This window comes from Cottoperca gobio, chromosome 12 (genome assembly GCF_900634415.1).
Source record: "Cottoperca gobio chromosome 12, fCotGob3.1, whole genome shotgun sequence".
In the NCBI taxonomy this organism is placed as follows: Eukaryota; Metazoa; Chordata; class Actinopteri; order Perciformes; family Bovichtidae; genus Cottoperca; species Cottoperca gobio.
Window position 1 is genome coordinate 2,855,256 of NC_041366.1, and position 25,677 is coordinate 2,880,932.

Below are 25,677 nucleotides of genomic sequence, written 5' to 3' on the forward strand. Positions count from 1 at the left end.
CACAGATACGGTAATCATAAGTCTAAAAAACAATAATAGCTGTCAGTTTACTTTTGAATGGTCATCAGGTAGTTTGTCCAAGGAATTCCCCTTGTGTGGTAACAAAAAAAACTTTCACTTTCTGTTTGTTTCTCTGGCAATTTGATGTAGGCCAAGGTATGGTTAGTTTACAAAATGTCAAGTTTATGGTGGATATTTCTCTAATTTTAACTATGGTGTATGATTTGTTTACCGTACTTACATTTGGAGATGTGATGGTTCCTCAATAAATCGGAACGCCTACATTTCTGCTCAAATTTGAAGACATTATTTCACTTTGAGAGATTATGACACTGTGTTGTTAGCACTGCAACACGCCCACAGCCAGAGTGTGAACCATTTTCAATATTCATAGACGTTATATATTACATTTATCATAAAGTTGGTTGGAGACAATAAAAACAGTCAAAAGACACTACGTAATGCTAAGATTGCGTCAGGAATGTACAGCCGTGAGCCAATCACAATATCCCATTTTGGGCGGACTATTTGAACGTATCAAAATGCGGCTGACTGATTGGTCAAGGGAAACATCATTCGGCGAAGGATCGTGTCCTGTAATAGAGCCAGTGACATTTATCGGTGAATTGAAGATTGATTATCGATCGCAAGTACATTCCTCTTGACGATAATGTTAGAAATTAAGTCAAAACTATACCAAAATATGTATGTATGTCTTAATTTATTCCGTTAAACCCGAAAGGAGGTACATTATATTCTACACACAAACCGTTGATTGGTTTCTGCCGTGTGACGTCAGTAAGTGGGCGTAAGCGTTATGAACATCAACAAAAGAGAACAAGAGAAAGGAGAAAGAAGAGAGAAGACGAGAAGGTCTAACGGTATACGTTACAGCAGAAGATAACCAATATGTGGATTTAACTTGCAATAACAGGTAGAGTAAACCTTTAAGATATATTGAAATTATACTGATATTACACAGACTACTCGATCTACATTTGCCTTTCTGCTAGCAACTAACTCGAAAGAGTAGAGAAGGAAAAACGGATTGAAGTGAACGGTAGACAATGGGATCTCCATTTAGCTATACTATTAATAAACAGAAGTTTATGATTGTAGAAAATGTAATCACTAGTCTGTTTTTCTTCTGCATATAATCGCACAATTTTGAAATAATTATATTAACAATCTCTGTAAGGAAATATTGGCATTTATGGTGAGTGTTTCCTTGTTATGATAGTGGTTTAAAAATACAAATTATATTAAAATGTTATTACATTCGTTTACACGTACGATATACTTCACTTCCTCCAGCCAAATGTGTTTTTCTTCTCGTCTGTTGTTATTGCTGTCCCCCGGATCCGTGTCCTGCCTCAAGCAGAGCTTTTTAACACGGTTGTATTCGCAAAGATAAACCAGCAGAAGGACATTTTGATCGGTTTGGTACATTAACATCGAGCTATAATCTATAAAACACTCGGTCTCGTTTGGTAATGGTGTGTAACAGTATAGTTTGAAAGACCTTTAAGGTTTCAGGAATGAAAAAGCAGCCCCTCCCCCGCTCCTAAAGGAGGATTTAAAACATTAGCTAGCTGTGGTTGTTGTTGTTAGCGTTCGTGGTTGTCCCCTCAAAACGATAAAAGGATTTCCAGCCTGCTAGTTAATGTTTGTGTATGTGTTTGAGGTTGTTTAGTAACAGACTAAATCTAGGAAAATTAGTTGTTTTTCGGTCAGAGGACAGATAAGGCGTCTACTAGAGGAAAGCTGACACCGGAGCCCAGCTGAGGGAAGTGGGCTGGGCTCTGAGCTGTGACCGCTGGGGCTCAGAGCAAATGTAGGCCAATGATCTACACAGCATCGTAATGATACAACAAAGATATCGCAAATTACTAAACCATTGTTTCCCCAACCATGGTTAAATGATGGAATTATAACATCTGCCCAGGTTTTTGATAATAATCCATATTCTAATTTTTTATTATACAATTTTCTAATAGCCATGAAACCAAACATGTCTATGCTGTTGTGTTTCAGGCTGTCTCCAATTGTGTCTTATTACTTGGAATATCGATTATTTTCATCAGAGATCAAACAATACTTTTTACAATTGGTAAATGAATTGTTTGGGCTACAAATGTGAAAAGATAGAGAGCCCGGCATGACGTTTCTTCAGATGTATTTACAGCAGTTATCAAAAATGTTCTTTCTTCTATTTTTTGGGGTAAATTAATATTGTGATAGAAACATTAACTAGTAGACTTACCAGATAATCATTGTTCTGCAGAGAAGAACAAAAGTACTTTAAAGGAGTGTTGTATAAGACACTACAAAAATGTACTTGAACGATTGAGAATTGATTTGGATTGCAGTTGTGATTGGCATGTTTAAATATTTTGGACTGGTTAGATAACTCTTTGACATGAATACTTGGTTATGTTTTGGAGCTGAACCTAGGTGCTTTCCTGTTTTGCAGAAAATAAGAGATTATTTCCTCCAGTGCCAGCCAAGACATGGATGCCTTCAAGCTGATGAAGGAGCTGAGGGTGAATTATGAGCAGGAGGCTTATTATCTCCCTAAAGAGACAGGGCTGAGTCTCATCGAATCCACAGCAGAGGTGAGAAAAATAAAAGATCATTATTCCACAGACTCAGAAATTACTTGAAGTTCAAATAAGTTACTTTGATTTTTGATTGACCTGTTGTTTATTCTTAAAGTCTATTGAAAGTAAAACATAATGACATTGAACCGCTTTTCTAGTATGACTAGCAGGCCTCCTCTCTGGCAACATGTGAGTAATCAGCAGTGTGTGGCAGATAAAGCAGGTTAATGAGCAGCACGTCTTTTGTTTTCCAGGATGACAGTCGGATCTCGGCCAAGTGCAGAGATGCCAAAGTGGAGGACCTGTGGAGTCTGACCAGCTTCTTCGGTTACAGCACGCAGACATTTGTCCTGGCTGTTAACCTACTGGACAGATTCCTGGCCATGATTAGGGTACGAGATACTCACTCACACCTGATAGGAACACACGTAGGCCACTCTAGCTTTCTTTTTAAACATGGCCTGGTGACATCATTTGGCTGCTTATGATGTTTGTTAAAGCTGGAAACCTCTCCAGCAGATGTAGCAGTAAAGATAAAACAATGATAGTCTCATTCATTTGGTTGAAGAATTCCGCTTGAAGTTATTATGATATACTATATAATAACTATATATTACAGGATTTATAAAAAACAAAATATATATATTCCTGTTTACTTGCATCGTACTTCCTTAATCAGTTTGTTACTGAATAATAAATCAAATGAGAGTAGAAGTATTTTGTTGCTGATTTTAATAATAAATTACTTAATAAGAACATTTTCACAACCAGCCCTTTCCAAACAGTTTCTTACTCGTGTGTCGTCCACCTCAGATCCAGCCGAAGCACCTATCCTGCGTGAGCGTCAGCTGCCTCCACATGGCGGCCAAAGTGACGGAGGAGGAGTGCAACCTGACGCCCACAGTGGAGCTCATCCGCATCGGACAGTGCAGGTTCACCGTGTCCGACCTCTGCCGCATGGAGAAGATCGTTGCAGAGAAGCTCAACTTCAAGTCCAAAGCCATCACTGCCTTAACCTTTCTGGACTTGTACCACCAGATTGCACTTTCACACTCCGCAGACAGGTGAGACTCATCGACAGGGAATTGTGTGCAACTTAAAGGAACACTTTACCCACAAATGTTCATTTGTTTATGAAGTACTCGCCTCGTGTTACCTTGAATTCTAGAAGCAAACTTTGTTTTTAAGCCTTCAAGTTGAGCGAAGAATCCAAAACTGGAGAAAAGTCTTGATGACAAAACACGTGTATTTTCACTATTTAAAACACTTCTGCATAAACAGTCTCAGGTATAAAAAGCTACTCGTCCAAACTGTTTTAAATATTACGACAGGGAGCATAAGACTGGATAAATGAGACTGGGACTGGACTGCGTTGTGTGAGAGATTTAAAAGGTTGATAAATTCATTAAGACTTCATCGTGGAGGCATGCGAAAACATTTTTGAATAAAATATCCAATTCAAGATAACACGGGTGAATAATTGATATTTAAATGATCATTTTGTGGGTGAAGTATTCTTTTAATATCCTGTAAAGTTTACATTCCCGCTGATGCTTCTCCAAATCAGTCATTTTTAGTTTTATTGGTTTCAGTTCATTTCTATGAAAATATACTTGCAGAGAATTGAAACTTGTTGGAGATACATAATAATGATAATCAAATGTGTCCTCTGCATCAGCACGTTTTTCTGAATATGACATGTTTGCAGCCCTTGTTGAGATGTGAAACAAAGAGTTCAGATCGCTGTGTAAACACAAAGCTATGAGTTGATAGGAGCTTCTCCACATCACTGCAGTTCCACTTGATGCATCAGCCATCAGTGTCTGACTGAAGTGCACATACAGTTTAAATCATCTTTTGTTTTCTTTGTGTGTGAACAGAAAGGAGATTCTGAGCCTGGAGAAATTGGAAGCTCAACTCAAAGCCTGTCTGTGCCGGATCTCCTTCTCTAAAGCAAAGGTAGGAACTCACTGAGGGTCAAAGGTCAGACAGGATTACTGTAGCTCTGCAGCCGAATGAGACATTCAGAAAGGACTTTTCTTTGTTATGTCTCTGTTAGTTTGATAACACTGAGTCTCTGGTCTGTTTGTTCCTGTCACTGACTTCACTTCCTGTCTCTCTGTCCGTTTGTCTATCCAGCCTTCCGTCCTAGCCTTGTCCCTCCTGAGGCAGGAGATCGAATCCGTTCAGTCGGAGGACATGTTGGAAATAGCCTATCACATCCAGAGACACCTCAAGGTAAACACGCATGACTGTCTTACACAACAGGGGAGAGAAGCTGAGAGTCTAAAGGTTTCATTTATCGGGACTTTAGTGAGTTTCTAAAAGTTTAATTAACTGCTGATCTCAGCTCTGGATCTGTTACAAACATTAACACGACCACAACTTATTAAGTAGCCTGTGCACAGCCTGCAGGCTTATTACTTCATGTATCATAATTAGGGCTAAATCTAATTAATTACAAGCTTTGTGATTAATTAATCTAAATTAATCGCACATATCAATATAGAGCACGATTAATCTGCGTACATTATTTTGTCGCGTTATTCTTTCTGTGATTAATTAATCGAAATTAACGCACTAATTCGACAGCCCTAATCATAATCAATTCTCAATAGCAGCAGGGGTGGGGGTGGGGGTGGGGTCTATTTATTCTTGGCCCGGCTCTGTGCCACAACATTTCTCTTTCGACGGCTGGTGTTATGTAACCTGGTGTCGTGTGTTGTGGCGGCTTGAGTCTTTAAAGGTAATGAGACTTTTAAAAGTTTGCCTTGACTTCTGGAAACTCTGCCAAATGTTTGAGTTTAAACGAGTAATGATCTGTCAGGTTTCTCCCCCAGTATATCTTCAGTGTACCTGCCCTTCTACCTCCCTGCAACATTAATGTGTGGTAACAGGAGCAGTTTTGGCATATTTAATTTGTTTACGTTTTTATACTAAGATTATATGTTATTTAAGAACTGTTACTTTTTCAAATAACGTATTCCCTTGGAATTATAATTTCAAATCAGAAAAATGAATACAGTGTATTTAGAGAATATTTCAGACCCTGATATGAGAGACTTCTGCTCAACGCTCAAACTTACAAACACTTTAAGGTTCAAGTGTTTCATCAGCTGATCAGGTTTCAGCACAAACCTACAGACGCTCTTTAAACCCATGTTACTGTTTACAGGAACATACCGTCAAGTAATCAGATCATGTTAAGTGCACAGATGTCAGTCAGTGAACAGGGTTCAGGGCCAAACAGTTAATCTGAACTGCTGTGTGGTATGGTTTCAGATTACCGACATCGAGCTGCTTCTATGGAGTGAACGAGTGGCTCTGTGTCTGTCGGACTACGCCTCGCCTGAATGCAGCAAACCCAATCACAGGAAGCTGCAGTGGATCGTGTCGCGGCGGACTGCCCAGAACCTGCACAGCCACCGTACCGTCCCCGAGCTGCCCACCATCCCAGAGGACTGTTGGGATGAGAGCGAGAGGTAAGAGCCCCAAACACACCTGAGCAAGATACGGACACTCAGAGCCCCAAACACACCACAGACCTGAACTATGAAGCCAGTTCAACATACTCAGGATCTGTGTTATCTGGTTTAACTAACCTAACAACCGCGACCCCGCTAAGCGTTTCTACGACGCTGGTTATCAACTGGGAAAGTGAACGAGAGCTTCTCAGTCTGGTTATGAGCGCGTTCACATAAAAAGGGCTTTGCAGCGTATGACCAATCACAAACAGGGACCAGTGTACAAGTCTGAAGCATTTTACAGAGATCTCAGAAGGAGCAGATAGAAAGAGTTCAGTGACCTGCCACAGCTGTAGGTGTGAACCTGAGGAGATACTATAAGTAAATACAAAATGTAAATAAATAATCCCATCCTTAAGACTTACAAGTATACACATACTCTGTGACTAAAGTTTCAAATATTGATCTCAATACAAAGTTATTTTCCCTGGTTTACAAAATAAGCAAAAGTTCTCAAATTAAAATGACTCTGCCCAATTCAAATATAGAATTAAAAAATTGAGAAAGCAAATACAAACACTCAGGACATCACAGCTGCTTCGAAGCAAACTTCAACAATCAGAGAGATGCGTCACTGAACGAAGGATTGTGTTGGATTCAGTTTCATCGTGTTCAGCTACAGGTACAATCTGCTGCTAGATACTAACACTGCTGACAAACAGAGGCTTTAAAATCTAAAGGAACAAGACACACCTTGTGCGTCATCACACATACCAAATGTATGTTTGTACACTGTACAAATGTGTCCGAACACGTATTTGTAGTGATCCAGTTCGTCTACTAGAAATAACTCAACAGTTTCTACTGCAGAAGCACTTTTTCCAATTATTCGGAGTCACTCGCTTGTTAAATGACATTTAGGGACATTTTGTACAACCTGAGGCAACCAGCTGTGCAGCAACACATGTTTCTGTTGTGTTGTAACACACACAGGCCCCTCCCACTGTCTGAGCTCGCCGGGCCTCTCGTATCTCCCATGATGGGACAATGTTTACGAGTCACAGGGCACGTCTCACTGACAGTCGTTTCCATGACGTCACACGAGGCCGGAGAGCCTCACCTTAAGTAATATGGGACTTCTGGAGAGCGTAGAAAGAAGAGGAACCAAAGAAAAGAAAAAGGAACCAAAACACGGCAACTTTTCTCAGCTGACTGTTGTAACCAGCGATCACTAAGCCACAGAACATCTCACTGAAACTACAAACCTGCTCATCACGATTGTTTGGATCCCTTTTTGTTCCGTTTAATTCCACTCCTCAACGTGTGACTCAGCTGTTAACAACAGTTGAGTCACGCTTCTGTCAGCAGTCAGAACATGAGGTCAGGCGATGACGGGCAGTGTCTGCTTGAAAAGGAGGAACTGTATAATCATAAGAACTCCGGCTTCTTCTGTCGCAGTGATGGAAATGTTAACAAGTTTAGGAATTATGAAATACTCTTGAGGGCAAAGTGGTGCGTATTTTCATTATTAGTTAATCATATCTTGTGTTTGTTATAATAGTTGTATCCATATGAACTGTTTAGTCCTTCAAACATCAGAATTATAACCAACGTCTGGCACAACTTATATCTTCAGGTTTATCTCACTCTGATCCAATTAAACTAATGTACAAACATGTTTAAAAGGTCAAATTCATATTAACATGTCAGAAACCGTATCTTTCTCTCTCATCTCCTTCAAACTGCTCTTTCTGAACTGTAGCGGTTACAGTTCAGAACCGTTCACTGAGACGAAGGACTCAAGTATCCATCAAATCCGACATTAGAATCCAGACTTCACCTTAAACTATCAGCTGTGTGTATAAACCTCTATATGTATGTATAACTGTACACTGACAGAATATCCCTGTTTGTCTCTACAGTGATGATTCATGTGAGGATGTGATGAGTTCAGGTGAGGAGTCTCTCAGCAGTTCTCTGGGCAGCGACGCTGAAGGGCCCTTCTTCCCTCTGCACCTCCGCCAAAAACACCTCCACGCCTGATGCCTTGCTGCCTCCTCTAACTTCTTTACCTGAAGTCTATAATTTATTGTTAAATAAGCTCTGGTGCTGGTAGAGAATTGCACAACAACTGGCAGCTGAGCTCTTCCTGGCACAGTTCACATTGGTGCATGTTGAGATGTCACATTCCAGGATATACAAGCGTGGTCAGATTAGTTTGGTCTTTAAGCTGCTGAGCTAGCAGACACTGCAGTCTGAGACAAACAGACAGTTCAGACCAGACACAGTTCACGTTGTTGACCAGATAATTTGCCAAAACATGTGGTATTTATTTATTTAATGGAATGTTTTGACTGCTTTTATTAAAGGGCAGGGAGGAGTTTTCTTCGTGTAGAGAAGCTGAGTCGCTGTGATTAGTGATGAGGACTTTAAACGCTTGAGTGCTGATGACCTCTAAAGGTATGGCAGATAGAAGTCAGCTGTTCTGAGATAAAGACACACTGAAGTCCGGATCACTAAACGTTATATTTTCTTCAGAACAGGGTTGAAAACTAAATTTGAGCACTGTTTTTATTTCTTGAGATAATTAAGTCTGGATCTCCTGACTGAAAACCGTTGGTGAGCACGTCTGCACTCAGTCTGTAGTAAAGTCTCATTTGCACAGTCGTTTTTTAAAAACTCATTTGAAGTGTTAAATGGACAAACTGGAGGTTTGTGTCTGGGAGGAAAACTGTGTTCACCGAGTGTTCCTTCAGACCCTGCCGACACCACAGGGTGGTCCGATAAAAACAGTTGTGTGTGGATGTTTGTGGATGTTTGCACGTATGATCCTGGTTTGAATTTAAAGTTTATCATTTTAGGATGTAGTTAAGAAATAGTTTGGTGTGTTGAAAGTGTTCAGAGAAAATGCTGTATGGAACAAATGATGCCGGCTGTCAAAAAGTCTAAAAATGTAAAAAAAAAAACATGTAAAACTGTAAATGATGTACAAAAAAAGTTAATAGTTTGTAGATATTATTTATTCTGTTTTTGCCACCTGTACTGAAAAAGTCTAAAATCTTATAAAAATCGTATTTTTTAATCTGTTTGTCTTTTTCTTCCATCTCGTCTGGAAACAACCTCCAGCTGTGACTTTCTTCTGAAAGTATTTACTCAGTGTGTCCACAGTGAATTACAATATTCAGCAATGTGTAGGAGCAGAAGCTCATTTCATACAATATATTTTTATCAATTCGGTCACAAATTGTATCTAAGATCAAAGTAAAACCCTCCCACAGTGGCCGTAATACTGTTTGATATTGTGGTAGTGCGAGACATTTGAAATGAAACTTCTTTGAGAGTACTGACGGTAAAGCGTTACCATGTCCTGTTAACTCAAATCTTATTAAACCTGTTCCATTTTATTTACAGAAGCAGATGTAGAAAAGTTTCCTAAAAATAACTTCAGTTGTACTTTGTAAAAAACAAATGAGTGAGTTGTGAGAAACAGAAAGATTAAATGTCAAATCAGCTTTCACTTTTAACACGCATAAAAGTCTCCAGGCAGTTTATTGATCTTTCTGTTTAACATCCACCGGCCATGTTAACGCATCTGTGACAGTCTACGAGTTATGGAATGAACCAGTAACAGAGTGAAACGCCACCTGCCGTGTGGACGTCTCATGAAAAGCAAAAAGTTAATCCAGTAGCCTTCACACGTCTTCACATTGCATCTCACACAAACATACACACGTACTACTCCACAAACAAAAAGGCACAAGCACAAAACAAAGATAATAAATTCCACTGGGTCCTACCAAACTAGACTGCAGTCAGTCTGCAGACGTCTTCAGGGATCACTACGCAGTTCCTTCATCCTCCTCCATTAGATCCAGTTGGCATGTTGATTTTGTTAAAGTACAAACCCAGGGAGTATTACCATACTAAATCCATTTTACAAAACCCTGCTTCCTGAGGCAGCGAAAGAAGCCCAAAATCAGAAAAACAACAGGTATTCCAAACGATACGTTCCAGATCTGTGTGACGGACACACCAACCAACGAATCAAAATCCCATTCGAGGCTTCTTCTTCTTGGGTTGCGATGCCTGCGACAGTCTACCCTGTGAACTCTGGGAGAGGCTCAGAGGCTGGGAGAAACCCGGCCAGGCGGAGGCGTCCTGGGACAGATCCATCCTGAGGCTCCTCTGGGAGACAGACTGGGAGCTGCGGAGCTGGGAGAATGACGAGGCCACAGGTGGAGGTGGATGGTGCACGGGGCTCTCATCCTCCAGGAAATGCTGCGAAGGCTCCTCCTAGAAACAGAGTGGGGATAGAAGTTGTTCAAAGCAAATGATAATTCTGCATCTCAAAAGGCCTTTCTTCCTCGTGCCCTCAGGACTTTGGAGGCTGACCATGTCATCACTACGTCCCCGGTAGTCTGTGCGACCAAATGAGTTTGATAGGAGGAGCTATCAATGATACCTTCTCATTTCACCACATAAACCTAAATAAGGTGGCAACGGGATGCAGGGAGATCGCCAGGGAGCTCTATCGCATCTCATTTCCAGTGTTTTCTTTTTTTAAAGTACAAACATAGGAAGACAGCAACTACTCACCCATCTTTAAAGCGGTTCTGTCTCCAGACTGATCTCGAGTGCACAGCTCATAGTTGTTTACATGACTTAAGAGATTCAGTGCACAGAGGGATGTCACGTGATAGTCGGACAGCAGACTGAATTCCCTTTTTGTGTCACTGCACTAATCCAGCAGAACCACAGTGTAACAAGCACATATTAATACAGCTGTACAGGTTGTTAGGAGTCAAATGACAGAATTAACTCTTAAAACAAACTAAGTGAACTGCTCCTAGCAAACACCACCACAGCTTCGCTGTCGACAGTTCTGTCGGGAGAATTGTTGGACACATTACCGAACACAACACCTTCCTCTTACCAGTGGTGCGAACAGAACGCGGAGTAAGTCTGCTGAACGCTTGTTTCTCCTCTGATCGGCCCGTGTGGAGTCCGGTTTTGGTGTCTGGGACAGGACGTGGGTGCTGCTGGGAGTCTGCTGGTCACCGTGTTCGTCTTTCACACTTTGAGGTGTGGTGGTCGACGTGGGAACTGGAGTGTCGGTTTGCATGGTGGAGGGTGTTGAAGCTCTTGGTGTCCCACTCTCCAGTGAGCCCTTCGAACTGGGACAGCTTACCCTCGGTGTCGGACCACGCCCCCTGGCTCGCTGCAGAGGACCAGCCAGTCAAATCAGAGAAATCGCTGACCTCGGACTGGTAGCTGATAGACGACGTGAAGCTCGCGGACAGCTCTAGGCGCTGGCCGGAGGCTCTCTTTGCCTCCTTCTCCCTCCTCCTCTTCGTCTTCAGAGCCTCCAGCTTCTTCTCCTTGTTCATCCCCAGCTGGTCCTCCCACCAAGCACACCATGCCTCCTCCCCTTGCCAGGAGAGGCTCAGGCGCCGGCTGAGCTGATCACTCCAGGCTTCTGTATCGACCACGTCTGGCACCATTATCACATCTGGAGCTCTGAGGGAGGCAGAGTCGGCCCTGTGGACCAGCAGCGAGCGCTTAGACATGCACGCTCGAAGATCACGCCTCAGGGCCTCTACACGCTCCTTCTCTGTCCAATCTCTCGCTTCATCGTCAGATAGGTGGACGAGGCTTGTAGTTTTGACTGTTAAGTGCTGCCGGCAGTGTTGACGGGGATTCTTTTTACGACTCTTTTGCATCAATTTCTGGAGCCAATGTTTCCACGTGACAAGAGCGCTGTCGCTGAGCTTTGGGCAGCTGGCAGTTTCCTCCACACCGCTGGGTCCCTCAGTACCATCAGCATTATCTTTCCCCTCCTTTCCATCTTCCACACCTGCCTCCAATCCACTCACTTGTTCCAGCTCGGGATCATCGTTGACCACGACCTGAAGCTGCAAATGCTTCGGTATTCCAGCCTTCCCTCCGGACTCTGAATCCTCTGAGGAAGAGTCAGATGATTGTTGTTCCCTCTCTGGTGTTTCAGCCACAGACCTCTGCACAGTCTGACTCTGAGATGGTCCGATTATGTCTTCATCGCTCGACGTGTCTGATATAATCATCTGAGAATGTGGTAAAAGCTGTTTGGCTGTTTTTATCAGCGCTGGTGGAGGCAACGGTTCATCCTCTGCAGCAGGCAACGGTTCATCCTCTGCAGCAGGCAACGGTTCATCCTCTGCAGCAGGCAACGGTTCATCCTCTGCAGCAGGCAACGGTTCATCCTCTGCAGCAGGCAACGGTTCATCCTCTGCAGCAGGCAACGGTTCATCCTCTGCAGCAGGCAACGGTTCATCCTCTGCAGCAGGCAACGGTTCATCCTCTGCAGCAGGCAACGGTTCATCCTCTGCAGCAGGAGGTGGAGAGGTGTCCGGCTGCTCAGGCTCCAGGAACTGGTAGAAAATATCTCCCGCCTCTGTCAGCTGGAGGATACAGATACACTCCTCGCCACCTGCCTCTCTTCCTCCTCTCTTCTGGATACAAGTCAGACCTGATAACACAAAAAAGGTTCAGCCACATCATCCATGAATGATTTAAGTAAGAGCTGGGATCTGTTGTTAGTTGTTGAGAGTAGAGCTCAAACCTGGCAACCCCACTATGAGAACAACATTTGGGGTAACTACTCCTCGCAGTTGTTGGGCAACAAATAGCTTTGTGTATACATGTTGACGGATATGGAACAAAACAGCCAGAACACAAAAGGCAGATATGTTTGAGGTAAATTGCTGACCAGTTTAAACTGTGACATGTCTCGTCACATACGTATATTAGTGTCAATTCTTCAAAGACAAACTGATGAGTTGTATATCAGTTACTCAAATCTAAGGTAACACAGGGCGAGTACTTGAATCACACACACCTGCTGCAGGTGAGGACAGTCTGCTGGTTGCAAGGTCCAGGCGGTGAGGGATCTGGACAGGAAGGTGTCTCAGGCTGTCTCTGGGTCTGAGTAGCGCCTGAGGAGGACCCCGACTGGAACAGGCCTCTGCTCTGCCTCCTGGAAACAAACAAACACACACAGTTACCAATACACTGTAACATTTAACGCTCATTTGTAGAAAAGCCAACTGACCTGAATACTGCAGCAGTGTGATTTCCTGAGAGCTGTGTGAGCCCAGCAGGATCTTGGTGGTCCGAGCCCCGCCCCCTGCTGAGCCGGAGGCAGAGCCGCCAAAAGAGTGACAAAACGTGGGTGGGGACTGCATCATGTGATCCCACTTGAGCATGGGCATGCAGGGGAAGCGCTCGTCCATGATGTAGGCCGAGTACTGACAGAGACACAGGAGAAGTGGTGAGATCAGTGCTTTTGTATTCCAATAAACTAACAGAGTGGTGATTTAGATTCTACAGCGATGCTAGTGGCGCTGTGCGGCTGTACAGAGTTAAAAGCTAACGTTGAAATGCTCAGAATGACATCAGGTGTAACATCTACCATGTCCGCCATCTTAGTTTAGCATGCTAACAATAGCTAATGAGAACATATTTCCTAGGGTAAGTGAAGCTCAGGCTGGTGGCGCGAGAGGACCGGTCAGAGGGTCATTCATCCTCTGGAAACTATGGCTAACAATTTCATGACAATCCTGGACCAAAGTGGTGGACTGACCGACATCATCTGTAAAGACATGGCAATACAATCAGGCTACATTAGAGAGGATGCAAATTCTGGATGTGCATCTGATGCCCCATAACTGACCCTGAAAAGCATTAGCAGGCCGTTTGTAGGCACAAGTCTACATTGGAAATGGGATGCATAGATGAAGCACAACGCAACTTTCTTTTTTCTTTGGTCCCAAGTGCATCGTACAGTATGCTTCTGAATTCTGTAGTGATCTTCTTGTCAGTTTGTTCCTGTGGCTTGTGAATGCTGCATGTTCAATGTTTAAAACGTTTTGACGCATTAATGTTATTGCAGCTGCTGCACGCTGTTCATACAAGAGCTCATGCCGACAAAGCGCTTACGGAGCACAATATGGCACGCAATGACTGTAACCGAGGGTTACGAGTTGTACCTATATTTATGATGGTAATAAATTAATAACACGGAGGTTCCGTCGTCTGAACCAAAAGGGCAAACTATTTAATGCTCCCACCTTATAAACAGAGTCACATTACAGCATGACTTCCTCTATTCTGACCTTTCACAATAAAAGCCCTCAACCTATACGCTGCATCACTTTAATAAACTCAGAGGCCACTCAACAAAACAGTTTACAGTATTACTCACACTCATCTCTGCAAGGATTGAACCCTTTGTAAGCCGCAGTGTGACGTGTCAGGGTGGAGTTGTGAATGTGCAAAGAGCTGATCCTAAATAAGAGCTTCTCCAGTCCTGGTAGATATTACAATGCAGGAACACACTATAGTACAATAACTCCCTCCTGTCGTTTCATGGCTTCTCTTCCTCCACTGCCTCGCATCAACATCGTCTTAATTGCTTTTCCTGAAGTTTTAGGTTTTTGTCACGATATTGTTTCAGTATCGAGACACTTTAGGCAGGTATCATCGTGACAACACTAACGCTGACTCATCATTAACATTGACTGTTAAAACCGTAACCACACAAATCAGGTTGTCCAAACAACATGTCCAAACTTAGAAGACATTTCACTCGACCTCTTGAATGCTAGTTTTCCTAATACAGAGTGCAACTCCAAACATACACCATGAGAACCCGACATCTACTGGTCACCAGTAGGTACTGCACAACCCATCAAATGCAAATATTCTACATTACTTGGGCAGAATCTTAGACACATTCCAGCGTGACATATTGGGTGTCTTTGGAAACTTTGGTATCATTACTAGAATTTAAACAAAAGTTCTGTGAGTTTGAACAAACCTTCGACAAGCCATCGGTTTCTTATATAACGGAGTTAATATTGAAGTACCTGCGTGTTGATGAGGTGCTGGAAGGGGTGCACGTCTCCCAGATATCTGGACAGAATGAGTCTCTCCCCAGTGCGACACTCTGGGGTTTTACTGATACGAAACATAGTGTGATTTGAGACAGGACTCACCTGGAGGGACAGAGGACATTTATAATTAGATTATATTTAATGATTATTAATTCCTGATAGCCATTTGAATAACCTTTTAGAGCTAACGCACCTACTTCGTTGTAGTTATCATCAACCCCTAGTTATGCTTTTGTGAATATATATAGTTGTATTAATATTAATTATCATTAATATTTGCTACTAACCATACTTGCTCATAGCAGAACCCCAACAATCTTGAACCTTAAAATAAATCTAATTAAGAATTAAAATCCGTTATCAAGTCATCTGGAAGAAGAGGAAACTGAAATGTGCTTCATCTGTTCTCTTCTTGGTTTTAGTTCAAATGAGAGCAGCTGCAGAGTCACAGTAACTATGGACCTCGTAGTTACTGAAGACTTCACTCTGAAAATATCTCCTAACTGAAAACATGATCAGATAACTGTAGCTGGTTTTAAAGTTCAAGTCTAAGCCAGACTAAAAGATGTCCCATGAAAGGGGAAACTTCGAGACAACCAACACAATCTCTTGTCTCACCCTGATGTCTGTGAGCTCCACCCCCGTCCTGTCTGCGTACAGCATCACCCTCGGATGGGCGGAGAACTCGCACCATCGCCATGACGACTTGGCGTTGAAGTACAGGTTTTGGTCCTCCTTCCGAACCGTCTGCATCCTGACGGGACCGAGAGTCACTTTGACTAATCGGACTGGAAATTAGCAACATTAAAAAAAACAAAGAAATGTCTTCACCCTCTGCCGACAGTCCACAGGTTTGCTGCTCCACTCTCACTCGCCACCAGAACTTCACCTAAAACATGAGGACTGACAACACACAGTGGAAGAGGCGTTACTTTAACACCTTATCCTCACTTGGAACATCTCCCAGAACTCAGCACCTTCCTGTCTGCAGAGGGAATTAAACTCCCTGCAGCAGCGTCGGTGCCTCGCTCCTCCCCGGGATCACTCACCTGACGCTGATGCAGGTCGCGACCTCTCTGGTGTTGACCACTTGCAGCAGATGAGGTTTGTTTCTTTCACTGAACCGCCAAACTCCACATAGGCGATCCGAGCGCACTGCAACACAACCTGCAAACAACAAACAATCACATAGTAAAATGTGTGCACGAGCTGTAGGTAACAATAAAACCACATCACACGTTTCTAAATGCTTTCTTCTTCTTACAGTCGTCTAACAGGGAGGCGGAGCTGATCTGTCTAACGGGGCCTTTCAGCTGGAAGCTGAACGGCTCACTGCTGCTGGCGTCCACACAGGAGGAACTTCCTCTGTGGTGCTGCAGCTCCACCCTGTGGAAGTCTGAGGTACTGCGTTAAGAACCACAAGAAACTACCAGAAACACAATGCAGGAAGAACACCACTCTGCTTCACATTTACCTGACCCATTATGGTTTTAGATCAAGAAAGATATGATTGTTTAACAGTCTACTGGGTTTTAAACTTTGGTGTCTAAACTCCAGTATTTGAGCTGATGTGCAGGATACTGAGGCAGTCTAGTCCCTGGTTTCTGGGGTAGAGGAGGCAGCCACGCTGAGTGTCGCTGCTGCTCTGTGAGAAGGGGACGAAGGCCAGCGCGCCTCCTGTGGCTCCTTCAGAGAACAGCATGCGGTCTCTCTGCTCCGTCAACTCTTCATACAGCAGAGAACCCATCAACCCAGGAGGGATGGCGGGCAACACGTCCGACAGCAGGGCGCTGTACATGTTCAGCGATCTGGACAGATATGGCTGCGGACCGCTGGACAAAAGATACAACATGGAGAAATAAAACACCAATCAGACAACCGGAGATAATCACTGATCAGTCGGGTCCACTCACGTTTTTAACTTCAGCCTGTCGAGGAATGTTTTCATCTTCCCGATGTGGATCATATCGCTGCGATACTTCTGTATAAAAAAATTTAAAAATCATAAACGCACTAAACACACATTCTGATAACAACAACACTACCTCCTGCTCAGAGCCGGTTTACACCACTCAACCTTTTCTTCTGCGTCTTTTATATACAAATCTAAAAGTACTCTAATCTTTAAGAGGTTTGAAGAATCTAAATACGGTCAGGTGGAGAAGCTACTCGCAATTTGAAGTGAGACTTATGGAAATATTTTGCTTATGTTTTCTGAAACTTTGTTTGAATATGCAAACGAGGCATTATCTTATTAAATATGGGCTCATTTGCATACATTTCTGGAACAGAAATTCCAAATTCTTGTTAACATATCAGAGTCAAAGGTTTTGACAGAGGGGGTTTTGGATTTCTCTTTGTATTACTTCATACATTTTGAAAATACCATCAACATCAAAAAGATTGTATAAAATGTTCTATAAATCAGGCTGTGAATGTTATATGAACAAAGCACTCTTTAAAACGCTCCAGAATATAGAGGGATGAAACTGGACAGTTTGCCGTGCTGCTGCTGAAGTGGAGATTTATGGCTCAGATTTTGAGAGAACTGCCTTTACTGTATTGTAAAATGTATATATTTTGACACTACAGGCGAATAGGATAACATTTTAAATAATAGGTATCACAATAAAACTTAGAAACTGCTTACTTACATTAAGACAATTATGTTTTGTGTTGCAAGTGTTCTGAAATGTTATGTTTAAATGTGTCATGGAAGCAAAATGTGCCATTAGTCACATATTGATCAATAAACTGATTAAGGAAATTGCCTAAAAATTGAATCTAGGATTTATACATTCATAAACAGGCGCGTTACAGAGTGCACAAGAAAGGTAAGGCAACAGAACAAATCTTAATACTATTTTTGTCTCTTCATATTTTAATCTTAAAGCTACCAGAGACTGAACTGATGTCTGTATTTTTGTATTTGTCTGACAAGAATTCAAGCAAACAAAAAGAAATATAAAGTATATTCTTGCGACTCTCACCTTTCTCGGTCCTTCATTAAAGTTCACGTTTTCGCTCAGAATTTCACTCATGCACCCGAAGGCGTCCTGGCAGTGGTCCATGAAGAAGTTCTGCATCTGAATACAAATCCTGTGTTTAGACCTCAAACACAGAAGCAAAACAGCAAACAACTGACCAAAAGATCCGAGGCTGCAGAGCTCGGATGCGTTCACAACATTTCTGTTAGTTATGAATCTGATCTCATTTGTTTGGACGAGTATTCATTCCATTTATTAGGTTATGAACCATAATGTGCTTTAAATGTCACATTAAGACCACAGAGGACAGTAACAACTCGGGTCTTTAGTGAGCACAGACTGCATTACACAGGATGGATAGGTTACATGGATGTGTAAGATTTACAAGCACTGTGACTTTCATATATGGCTTAATCTGTGTCACGTGTGTGTCGGGTCACTAAAGCTCAAAGGTAGGAAGGAATGTAAAAACGCATTTAGGGGATAAAAAAGATGCACATCACAATCTGAGACAAGGGATTGTTATGTGTTGAACTTTCACTCACATGTTGTGTGAATTCTAGTGGATCTGGAGGCGTCAAAGGCCAAAGGAAAGCTGGACAAAATGATTATACACACACACACACACACACATACATATGATTTAATAAATATAGGAAAAGAAACTGCAACAGAATTTTGTGTAATCTCACGGTCATTTATTTATAGACCCTCCAATATATATATTAGCAGTTATACTGCAGTTTTTCCATCTTTACTTAAAGAACACAAATCAGGTCTTAAGTAAAGTCTCAGACCAGAGACCTGAACTATGAAGCCAGTTCAACATACTCAGGATCTGTGTTATCTGGTTTAACTAACCTAACAACCGCGACCCCGCTAAGCGTTTCTACGACGCTGGTTATCAACTGGGAAAGTGAACGAGAGCTTCTCAGTCTGGTTATGAGCGCGTTCACAAACAGGGACAAGTGTCAGCAGCGTCATACGTTACAAACTAATATTAGACAAATACGAAGAAGTTAAACACAGAATCCAAATACAGGAAGGACAGCTGGCAACAAAACTGCGACTGAGATTTGTAGACAGCTCTTCTTCCTGCATCTGGCAGTTTAAACTGTTGCTTTTAGCCTGGATTAGGACTTTATATCGTCTATAGCTTCTTTTTACCTTACGATCTGCGCACCGAGCTGTGATTGGTCAGCATTCGCTGCTTTAACACAAGTTTATCTCTTATCTGGAACATAACCAGAAACCTAACGTTACCTCTAACCCCAAATCCTGCTTCATGGTGCAGGCCAATGCTTCGGCGCTCCAGATCTGAGGGTGAACAGTGACTTCTGACACCTGTATAACCTCCAGTTTGGTAAAACCAGCTGTCAGGGACTCACAGTTTTTAGGAGACAGGAGGGGAAGTGGTACCGGCTCAGTGTGACGCCACGTCTCCCCTCTGACCTGATGTCTGGATGTAAATGTCCAGCTGGAGAGAGGACCGGAACTACCCTGAAACCACAAACGCACAATAATAAAGAACAATCTTAGAAAGTAGAAATACTGATCCAGTGCTACTAACAGTCCAAAAGAATCCCACCACAGAAAGTTTGAAAGTAGATAATGTTGGTGTCTTAACCAAATCTATGTGTTTTAATAATCAGAAATATCTTCTGTTGATCAGCCAAACAATCAACACACCCAATAAAAGTTAAGCAAAACTTTACACTCATTTGTTCAGACTGATATGTCCTGGCTTATTGACACATTTGCTTACTTTATGCAAAACTATTAAAACGTCTTGATAGCCGTCTATTGATAAAGATAGTGGTTAAATAGAACTACTTTCTTTACTTGATGCTTGGCGTGTGTCATCCTGAGGACCTGAGGGAGTGCAGTGAATTGATTTGGATCAGTGGTTCTGTTCTGCCGCTGTTTGGGGTAGTTGCCAGCGATTTGGCGTTGCAGCTGACGCTGTGTTGGCATTGACTATGAAGCTGACGCTAATAAGACCGGTGTATACATGTTTCCATGACATTGCATTGCATTTCATTTAGCTGACACTTTTGTCCAGAGCAACTTACAATACGTGCAAACAATCATGAGGATACAACTCCGGAAGTCAAAATGTGCGATTTCTAATTGTCAAGTATTTTTCTTTATGCAATTCTAATATATCTTATTTACTGTTATTTTGGGTACTTTGTGAGTTAAAACTAATAACTATGTTGCCTTTGTTATATTTATGATGATAAACAAGATGTATTATATTTGCAAAAAGAAAATTTACTTTTGACAATCAGGTATAATTGTCAAAAGTCTGTATAAACTGAGCACTAGGCATCTAAGCATCAGCTACTGACTTGCTGTGGCAGCTGCCACTGTTCGGAGTAGTTGTTATTCTTGTTAAGAAATTCAATACACAACAACAAAATTCACCATTAAATGTAAAATGTTAAATGTATTCTCGTTTTACGGCTTTTGCGTCGTGTCGTGCTTAAAGGCAACAACTGATGGTGGTAACCGTATTCACAAACCTCAAAACCTTATTATTTTATATGCATTAACCTCTTAAATGCATGTAAAGGAATAACAATTGAGTTGAATATAAACCTGGCAGATAAAAATATATTAGATATTTTTATACTATAAAAATAGATAGAAAAACTAAAAAAAAAGGTATAATTGACAAATACTGGCATTTAATCACATATCCATTGCTTATTTCTTTTAAAAAGAGATTGGACTTTTAAGTGTTGAATGATGTTGATAAAGACAGCATTTGTAGTTACAAAATATGATCCATTTGTAAATGTTCTACAGCAGGGGTGCCTACACTTTTTTGGCTTGTGAGCTACTTTTAAAATGGCCAGGTCCAAGTGATCTACCTGTATAAAAAAATGCTGGGGGGTGCTGGTGCGTAGTTCACTCCTCCGCTCTGTCTCTGACTGTAGGTGTGTACGACGTGTGTGTGTGTGTGTGTGTGGGAGCGAAACAGAGGAGAGGAGGGAATGTGAATGCACAAGGCAAGAAAAAAAAAAAAAAAATTAAACGGTGCGCGATCTACCCTCGCGATCGACCTTTTGGGCACTCATGTTCTACAGGAACATGAATCCATCCATCCATCGTCTACCGCTTATCCGGAATCGGGTCGCGGGGGCAGCAGCTCCAGTAAGGAACCCCAATCTTCCCTTCTCCGGGCCACATCCTCCAGCTCCGACTGGGGGATCCTGAGGCGTTCCCCAGGCCAGTGAGGAGATATAATCTCTCCACCAAGTCCTGGGTCTTCCCCGGGGTCTCCTCCCAGCTGGACGTGCCTGGAACACCTCCCTAGGGAGGCGCCCAGGTGGCATCCTTACTAGATGCCCGAACCACCTCAACTGGCTCCTTTCAACGTAAAGGAGCAGCGGCTCTACTCCGAGTCTCTCACGGATGGCTGAGCTTCTCACCCTATCTCTAAGGGAGACGCCAGCCACCCGTCTGAGAAAACCCATTTCGGCCGCTTGTACCCGTGATCTCGTTCTTTCGGTCATGACCCAGCCTTCATGACCATAGGTGAGGGTAGGAACGAAGATCGACCGGTAGATTGAGAGCTTTGCCTTCTGGCTCAGCTCTCTTTTCGTCACAACGGTGCGGTAAAGTGACTGTAATACCGCCCCCGCTGCTCCGATTCTCCGGCCAATCTCTCGCTCCATTGTCCCCTCACTCGCGAACAAGACCCCGAGGTACTTGAACTCCTTCACTTGGGGTAATGGCTCATTCCCTACCCGGAGTAGGCAATCCACCGGTTTCCTGCTGAGAGCCATGGCCTCAGATTTGGAGGTGCTGATCCTCATCCCAACCGCTTCACACTCGGCTGCGAACCGATCCAGTGACTGTTGAAGGTCACAGACCGATGATGCCATAAGGACCACATCATCTGCAAAGAGCAGCGATGAGATCCTCAGGTCACCGAACTGCAACCCCTCTCCTCCACGACTACGCCTCGATATCCTATCCATGAAAATCAAGAACAGGATTGGTGATAAAGCGCAGCCCTGGCGGAGGCCAACATTCACGGGAAACGAGTCCGACTTACTGCCGAGTATCCGGACACAACTCTCGCTTTGGGCGTACAGGGATTGGATGGCCCTCAAAAGTGACCCCCTCACCCCATACTCCCGCAGCACCTCCCACAGCATCACCCGGGGGACCCGGTCATACGCCTTCTCCAGATCCACAAAACACATGTAGACCGGATGGGCGTACTCCCAGGCCCCCTCCAGGATCCTTGCGAGAGTGAAGAGTTGGTCCGTTGTTCCACGACCAGGACGGAATCCGCATTGTTCCTCTTCAATCAGAGGTTCGACTACCGGCCGAACCCTCCTTTCCAGTACCTTGGAGTAGACTTTACCAGGGAGGCTGAGAAGTGTGATACCCCTGTAGTTGGCACACACTCTCTGGTCCCCCTTTTTAAATAGGGGAACCACCACCCCGGTCTGCCAACCCCTAGGCACTGTCCCAGACTTCCACGCAATGTTGACGAGGCGTGTCAACCAAGACAGCCCCTCAACACCCAAAGCCTTCAGCATTTCTGGACGGATCTCATCAACCCCTGCGGCTTTGCCACTGTGGAGTTGTTTGACTACCTCAGTGACTTCCATCAGGGAAATTGACGATGATCCCCCATCAGCTTCCAGCTCTGCCTCAACCATAGAGGGCATGTTAGTCGGATTCAGGAGTTCCTCAAAGTGCTCCTTCCACCGGCCGATAACCTTCTCAGTTGAAGTCAGCAGGGTCCCACCCTTGCTGTACACAGCTTGGATGGTTCCTCGCTTCCCCCTCCTGAGGTGCCGGATGGTTTTCCAGAAGCACCTTGGTGCCGACCGAAAGTCCTTCTCCATAGCTTCTCCGAACTTCTCCCACACCCGCTGCTTTGCCTCTGACACGGCAGAAGCTGCCGCCCTTCTAGTCCTTCGATACCCTGCAACTGTTTCCGGAGTCCTCCCGGATAACATAACCCGGAAGGACTCCTTCTTCAGTCGGACGGCTTCCCTGACCACCGGGGTCCACCACGGTGTTCGAGGGTTACCGCCCCTTGAGGCACCTAAGACCTTGAGACCACAGCTCATCACCGCAGCTTCAGCAATAGAGGTTTTGAACATCGCCCACTCAGGTTCAATGCCCCCAACCTCCACAGGGATGGCTGAAAAGCTCCGCCGGAGGTGTGAGTTAAAGATCCCCAGGACAGGGGCTTCCTCCAGACGTTCCCAGTTCACCTGCACTACCCGTTTGGGTTTACCAGGTCTGTCCAGAGTCTTCCCCCACCCCTTGATCCAACTCACCACCAGATGGTGATCAGTCGACAGCTCCGCCCCTCTCTTCACCCGAGTGTCCAAAACATGCGGCCTCAGGTCAGATGATACGATTACGAAATCGATCATTGACCTTTGGCCTAGGGTGCTCTGGTACCACGTGCACTTATGAGCATCCTTATGTTCGAACATGGTGTTTGTTATGGCTATGAATATACACTAAATACTTTGAGCACACTTTCTTCTTTACTGCAGGAACACGTTCTTGTGAGAGACAGCATGGCTGCAGTTGACTGTGCCGCACGATAGTGTGAGACCTAAACTTCCCGCTGTCCTTTCGATAGACCAAACTCAAACCCTCCAGGGACTGCAAAGCTGGGAAGGGAATCATGAATGCGGAACTTTTAACTTTTGTTCAAAAAGGACTATGAGAAGTTCTGCACAGAACTTGTGGATAACATAAATTAGAGTTTTCCCCAGAAGAGAAACGCAGTCCGGCAAAAGTGACTTTTTCACTAACACCACTTTCACACAACACAAAGCTTTCTTTTTTCCAGTTACTGTGGTGTCTTCCTTATTTTAGCATTTTTTTTTCCTTATCAACTTCTCACTTAATCTGAATTTATTATAATTTTAATTTGGACGCCTCTCCCATGCTGCAGTACCACTCTCTTCCTGAATAGTTACTGATACGCTGGTGGGGGCGCTGTTTCACCGAAAACAAATATCACTTAGTGATACTTACAGAATTGTTATATACAGAGTGCGGCTGTTTCTTGATTTAACAAGTTAATTGGTGTAGAAATACAGTACATTTGTATGCCATTATGTATCATTCCAAGTTTGCTCCCACATTTTAACTTGACCAGACGCCCCATGATGAGAAGCATAGATCTTTCTTATCCTGTGTTTTGAGGAAAACACGTGTTATATGTAGAGTGTATATCAAAAATCAGTAACAGAAAATACATTTGTACATTTAAAAAAGCAGTTACATGTATTGTGGTAATCTAATCTAAGTATATTTATCAATATGGTTTAAAACATTATTTATTCGTGTATTAATATTAGTCAGTGGTATTGATTAGACAGCTGACCCACCTGAGGTCGGACTTGGTCGTAGCAGCCCCAGTTTCCAGCGCAGTGTTTCAGAACCGAATCCGGTGGTCCGCAGTTGTAAAAAGAAGGAAAAAGCTGCTGTGGGAATTGGTAATCCATTGTTATTTTTCATTAACGAATTCAAATAACTATCCGTTTTTATAATGATGTATCGTTGTGTCGTTGTTCCTTCACTCGCAGAGTGCCCGGGAAGGGACAAGTCTGAACATGTTCTCCGGCTTAGCTAACGTTAGCTTTCCGGCCCCTGCTGTTAGCTTGCACGAATACATAAATGTATCTTCTTCTTATAATCATGACACGCGTTCAGCACCTCAAATTACAACTTGTTCACGTCGACGCGTACAGAGAAGTCCTCAAAGATACAGTTATGTGGTAGATTTGTCCATATTCCTCAGTGTGTCGCCGAACACGTGCAGACTCGCGACCATAAAATGACATTCAAGCGGCAGCTGGCAACAATAACAATAAGACTTCCGGTTGGTCTGATTTTTTTAAAACACTTAATATTACTGAAAGTTGGCAAGGAGATGATTGAGAAACATCTGTCTTGGCAAAACAACTACATGACGAGGTAACATCCTCACATGACAACAACATATAACAGAACAACAAATAAATAAGTAATCGACTTTCAAAATGGAGTCATAGAGGCTTTTACTTTGAAAGGTAAATGCGCACATCATTTGTTGTGTCAACTTTCAACGGCATCTCGTTTCCATGGTGGATGGAGTTTATTATTATTATTATTATTATTATTATTATTATTATTATTATTATTATTATTATTATTATTATTATTATTATTATTAATACGAATAAGAATGACAACATAGCATAGACGAACAATACGTATACTGTATTATTATAGTTACATGTATTACTATTATTATTATCTTCTTTTTTGTTATACTATTGTCTTCAAAGCAAATAGTATTCTTACGCGCTCTAAATGTAAGCAGTTAAACTATTGGTCAATATAAAAATAGATGCAGAAATGAGGGAATTAAATAGGAGGATTATTTCCTTCACATGTATTTCTTTTCTGTACTATTACTAATATCTGTATATATTCATATCTATTCAATCTATCTATTAATAGTTTTCATGGGTTCATTTATTTGTGATTGTTTCGTCAGCATGATAACTAAAAATGCATTTATTCTCGACTCAAATATCAAATAACAAGGCATCTCTCGTGTGCTCCTGCTCGGGAAACGAATACTGCAGATTTCTACTTTGAAAATAGGAGACCGGATACGGCTCTGAATTGTCAGGTGATCAGCTGACCGACCAGA

General features: G+C 42.9%; 3 protein-coding genes across 7 annotated transcripts in view; 2 read left to right on the forward strand and 1 right to left on the reverse strand.

Annotated features, from left to right (window-relative positions):
* Positions 1 to 588: 588 nt before the first annotated feature.
* On the forward strand, positions 589 to 9,146 carry ccng2 (cyclin G2). Its single transcript, XM_029444256.1, has 8 exons — positions 589 to 934; positions 2,474 to 2,615; positions 2,855 to 2,992; positions 3,414 to 3,664; positions 4,481 to 4,559; positions 4,740 to 4,838; positions 5,883 to 6,082; positions 7,987 to 9,146. The coding sequence occupies exons 2-8, from the start codon at positions 2,511 to 2,513 to the stop codon at positions 8,105 to 8,107; spliced, it is 993 nt and encodes a 330-aa protein (XP_029300116.1). The 5' UTR covers positions 589 to 934; positions 2,474 to 2,510; the 3' UTR covers positions 8,108 to 9,146.
* Positions 9,147 to 9,444: 298 nt separating this feature from the next.
* On the reverse strand, positions 9,445 to 25,000 carry taf1c (TATA-box binding protein associated factor, RNA polymerase I subunit C). 3 transcript variants are annotated; one of them, XM_029444252.1, is made up of 15 exons: positions 24,365 to 25,000; positions 19,370 to 19,481; positions 18,527 to 18,576; positions 17,985 to 18,080; positions 16,908 to 16,975; positions 16,576 to 16,826; positions 16,259 to 16,390; positions 16,044 to 16,161; positions 15,826 to 15,897; positions 15,613 to 15,748; positions 14,968 to 15,096; positions 13,152 to 13,347; positions 12,939 to 13,076; positions 10,998 to 12,569; positions 9,445 to 10,357 (listed from the first exon to the last, which is right to left on the reverse strand). In XM_029444252.1, the coding sequence occupies exons 1-14, from the start codon at positions 24,479 to 24,481 to the stop codon at positions 11,119 to 11,121; spliced, it is 3,066 nt and encodes a 1,021-aa protein (XP_029300112.1). In that variant the 5' UTR covers positions 24,482 to 25,000; the 3' UTR covers positions 9,445 to 10,357; positions 10,998 to 11,118. The 3 variants fall into 3 exon arrangements, with proteins under 3 accessions (XP_029300112.1, XP_029300114.1, XP_029300113.1); XM_029444254.1 differs by lacking the exon at positions 18,527 to 18,576 and having other exon boundaries at positions 24,365 to 24,381; XM_029444253.1 differs by lacking the exons at positions 19,370 to 19,481; positions 24,365 to 25,000 and adding an exon at positions 19,245 to 19,354.
* wdr7 (WD repeat domain 7) overlaps positions 24,362 to 25,677 on the forward strand; it is a 109,756-nt gene continuing 108,440 nt past the window's right edge. For 2 of the 3 annotated variants that reach the window (XM_029444249.1, XM_029444251.1), the window contains exon 1: positions 25,638 to 25,677. This exon is cut by the window's right edge and continues 127 nt beyond it. The gene's annotated coding sequence lies outside the window, so the exon portion shown is untranslated. Of the gene's footprint in view, positions 24,473 to 25,637 lie in introns of those variants that run through there. The other variant, XM_029444250.1, reaches the window with a different exon arrangement.

What these genes read in the sequence shown, in the direction of transcription:
- taf1c (XM_029444252.1), bottom strand. Translation starts at nt 24,481, where the DNA reads ATGGATTACCAATTCCCACAGCAGCTTTTTCCTTCTTTTTACAACTGC. An exon ending in GCGACCTGCATCAGCGTCAG is followed by an intron (nt 15,898 to 16,043) that starts GTGAGTGATCCC and finishes GTGTGTTGTCAG; the next exon opens with TCCTCATGTTTTAGGTGAAG. An exon ending in TGGAGCTCACAGACATCAGG is followed by an intron (nt 15,097 to 15,612) that starts GTGAGACAAGAG and finishes CTGTCCCTCCAG; the next exon opens with GTGAGTCCTGTCTCAAATCA.
- ccng2 (XM_029444256.1), top strand. Translation starts at nt 2,511, where the DNA reads ATGGATGCCTTCAAGCTGATGAAGGAGCTGAGGGTGAATTATGAGCAG. An exon ending in TCTCCTTCTCTAAAGCAAAG is followed by an intron (nt 4,560 to 4,739) that starts GTAGGAACTCAC and finishes TTGTCTATCCAG; the next exon opens with CCTTCCGTCCTAGCCTTGTC. An exon ending in ACATCCAGAGACACCTCAAG is followed by an intron (nt 4,839 to 5,882) that starts GTAAACACGCAT and finishes GTATGGTTTCAG; the next exon opens with ATTACCGACATCGAGCTGCT.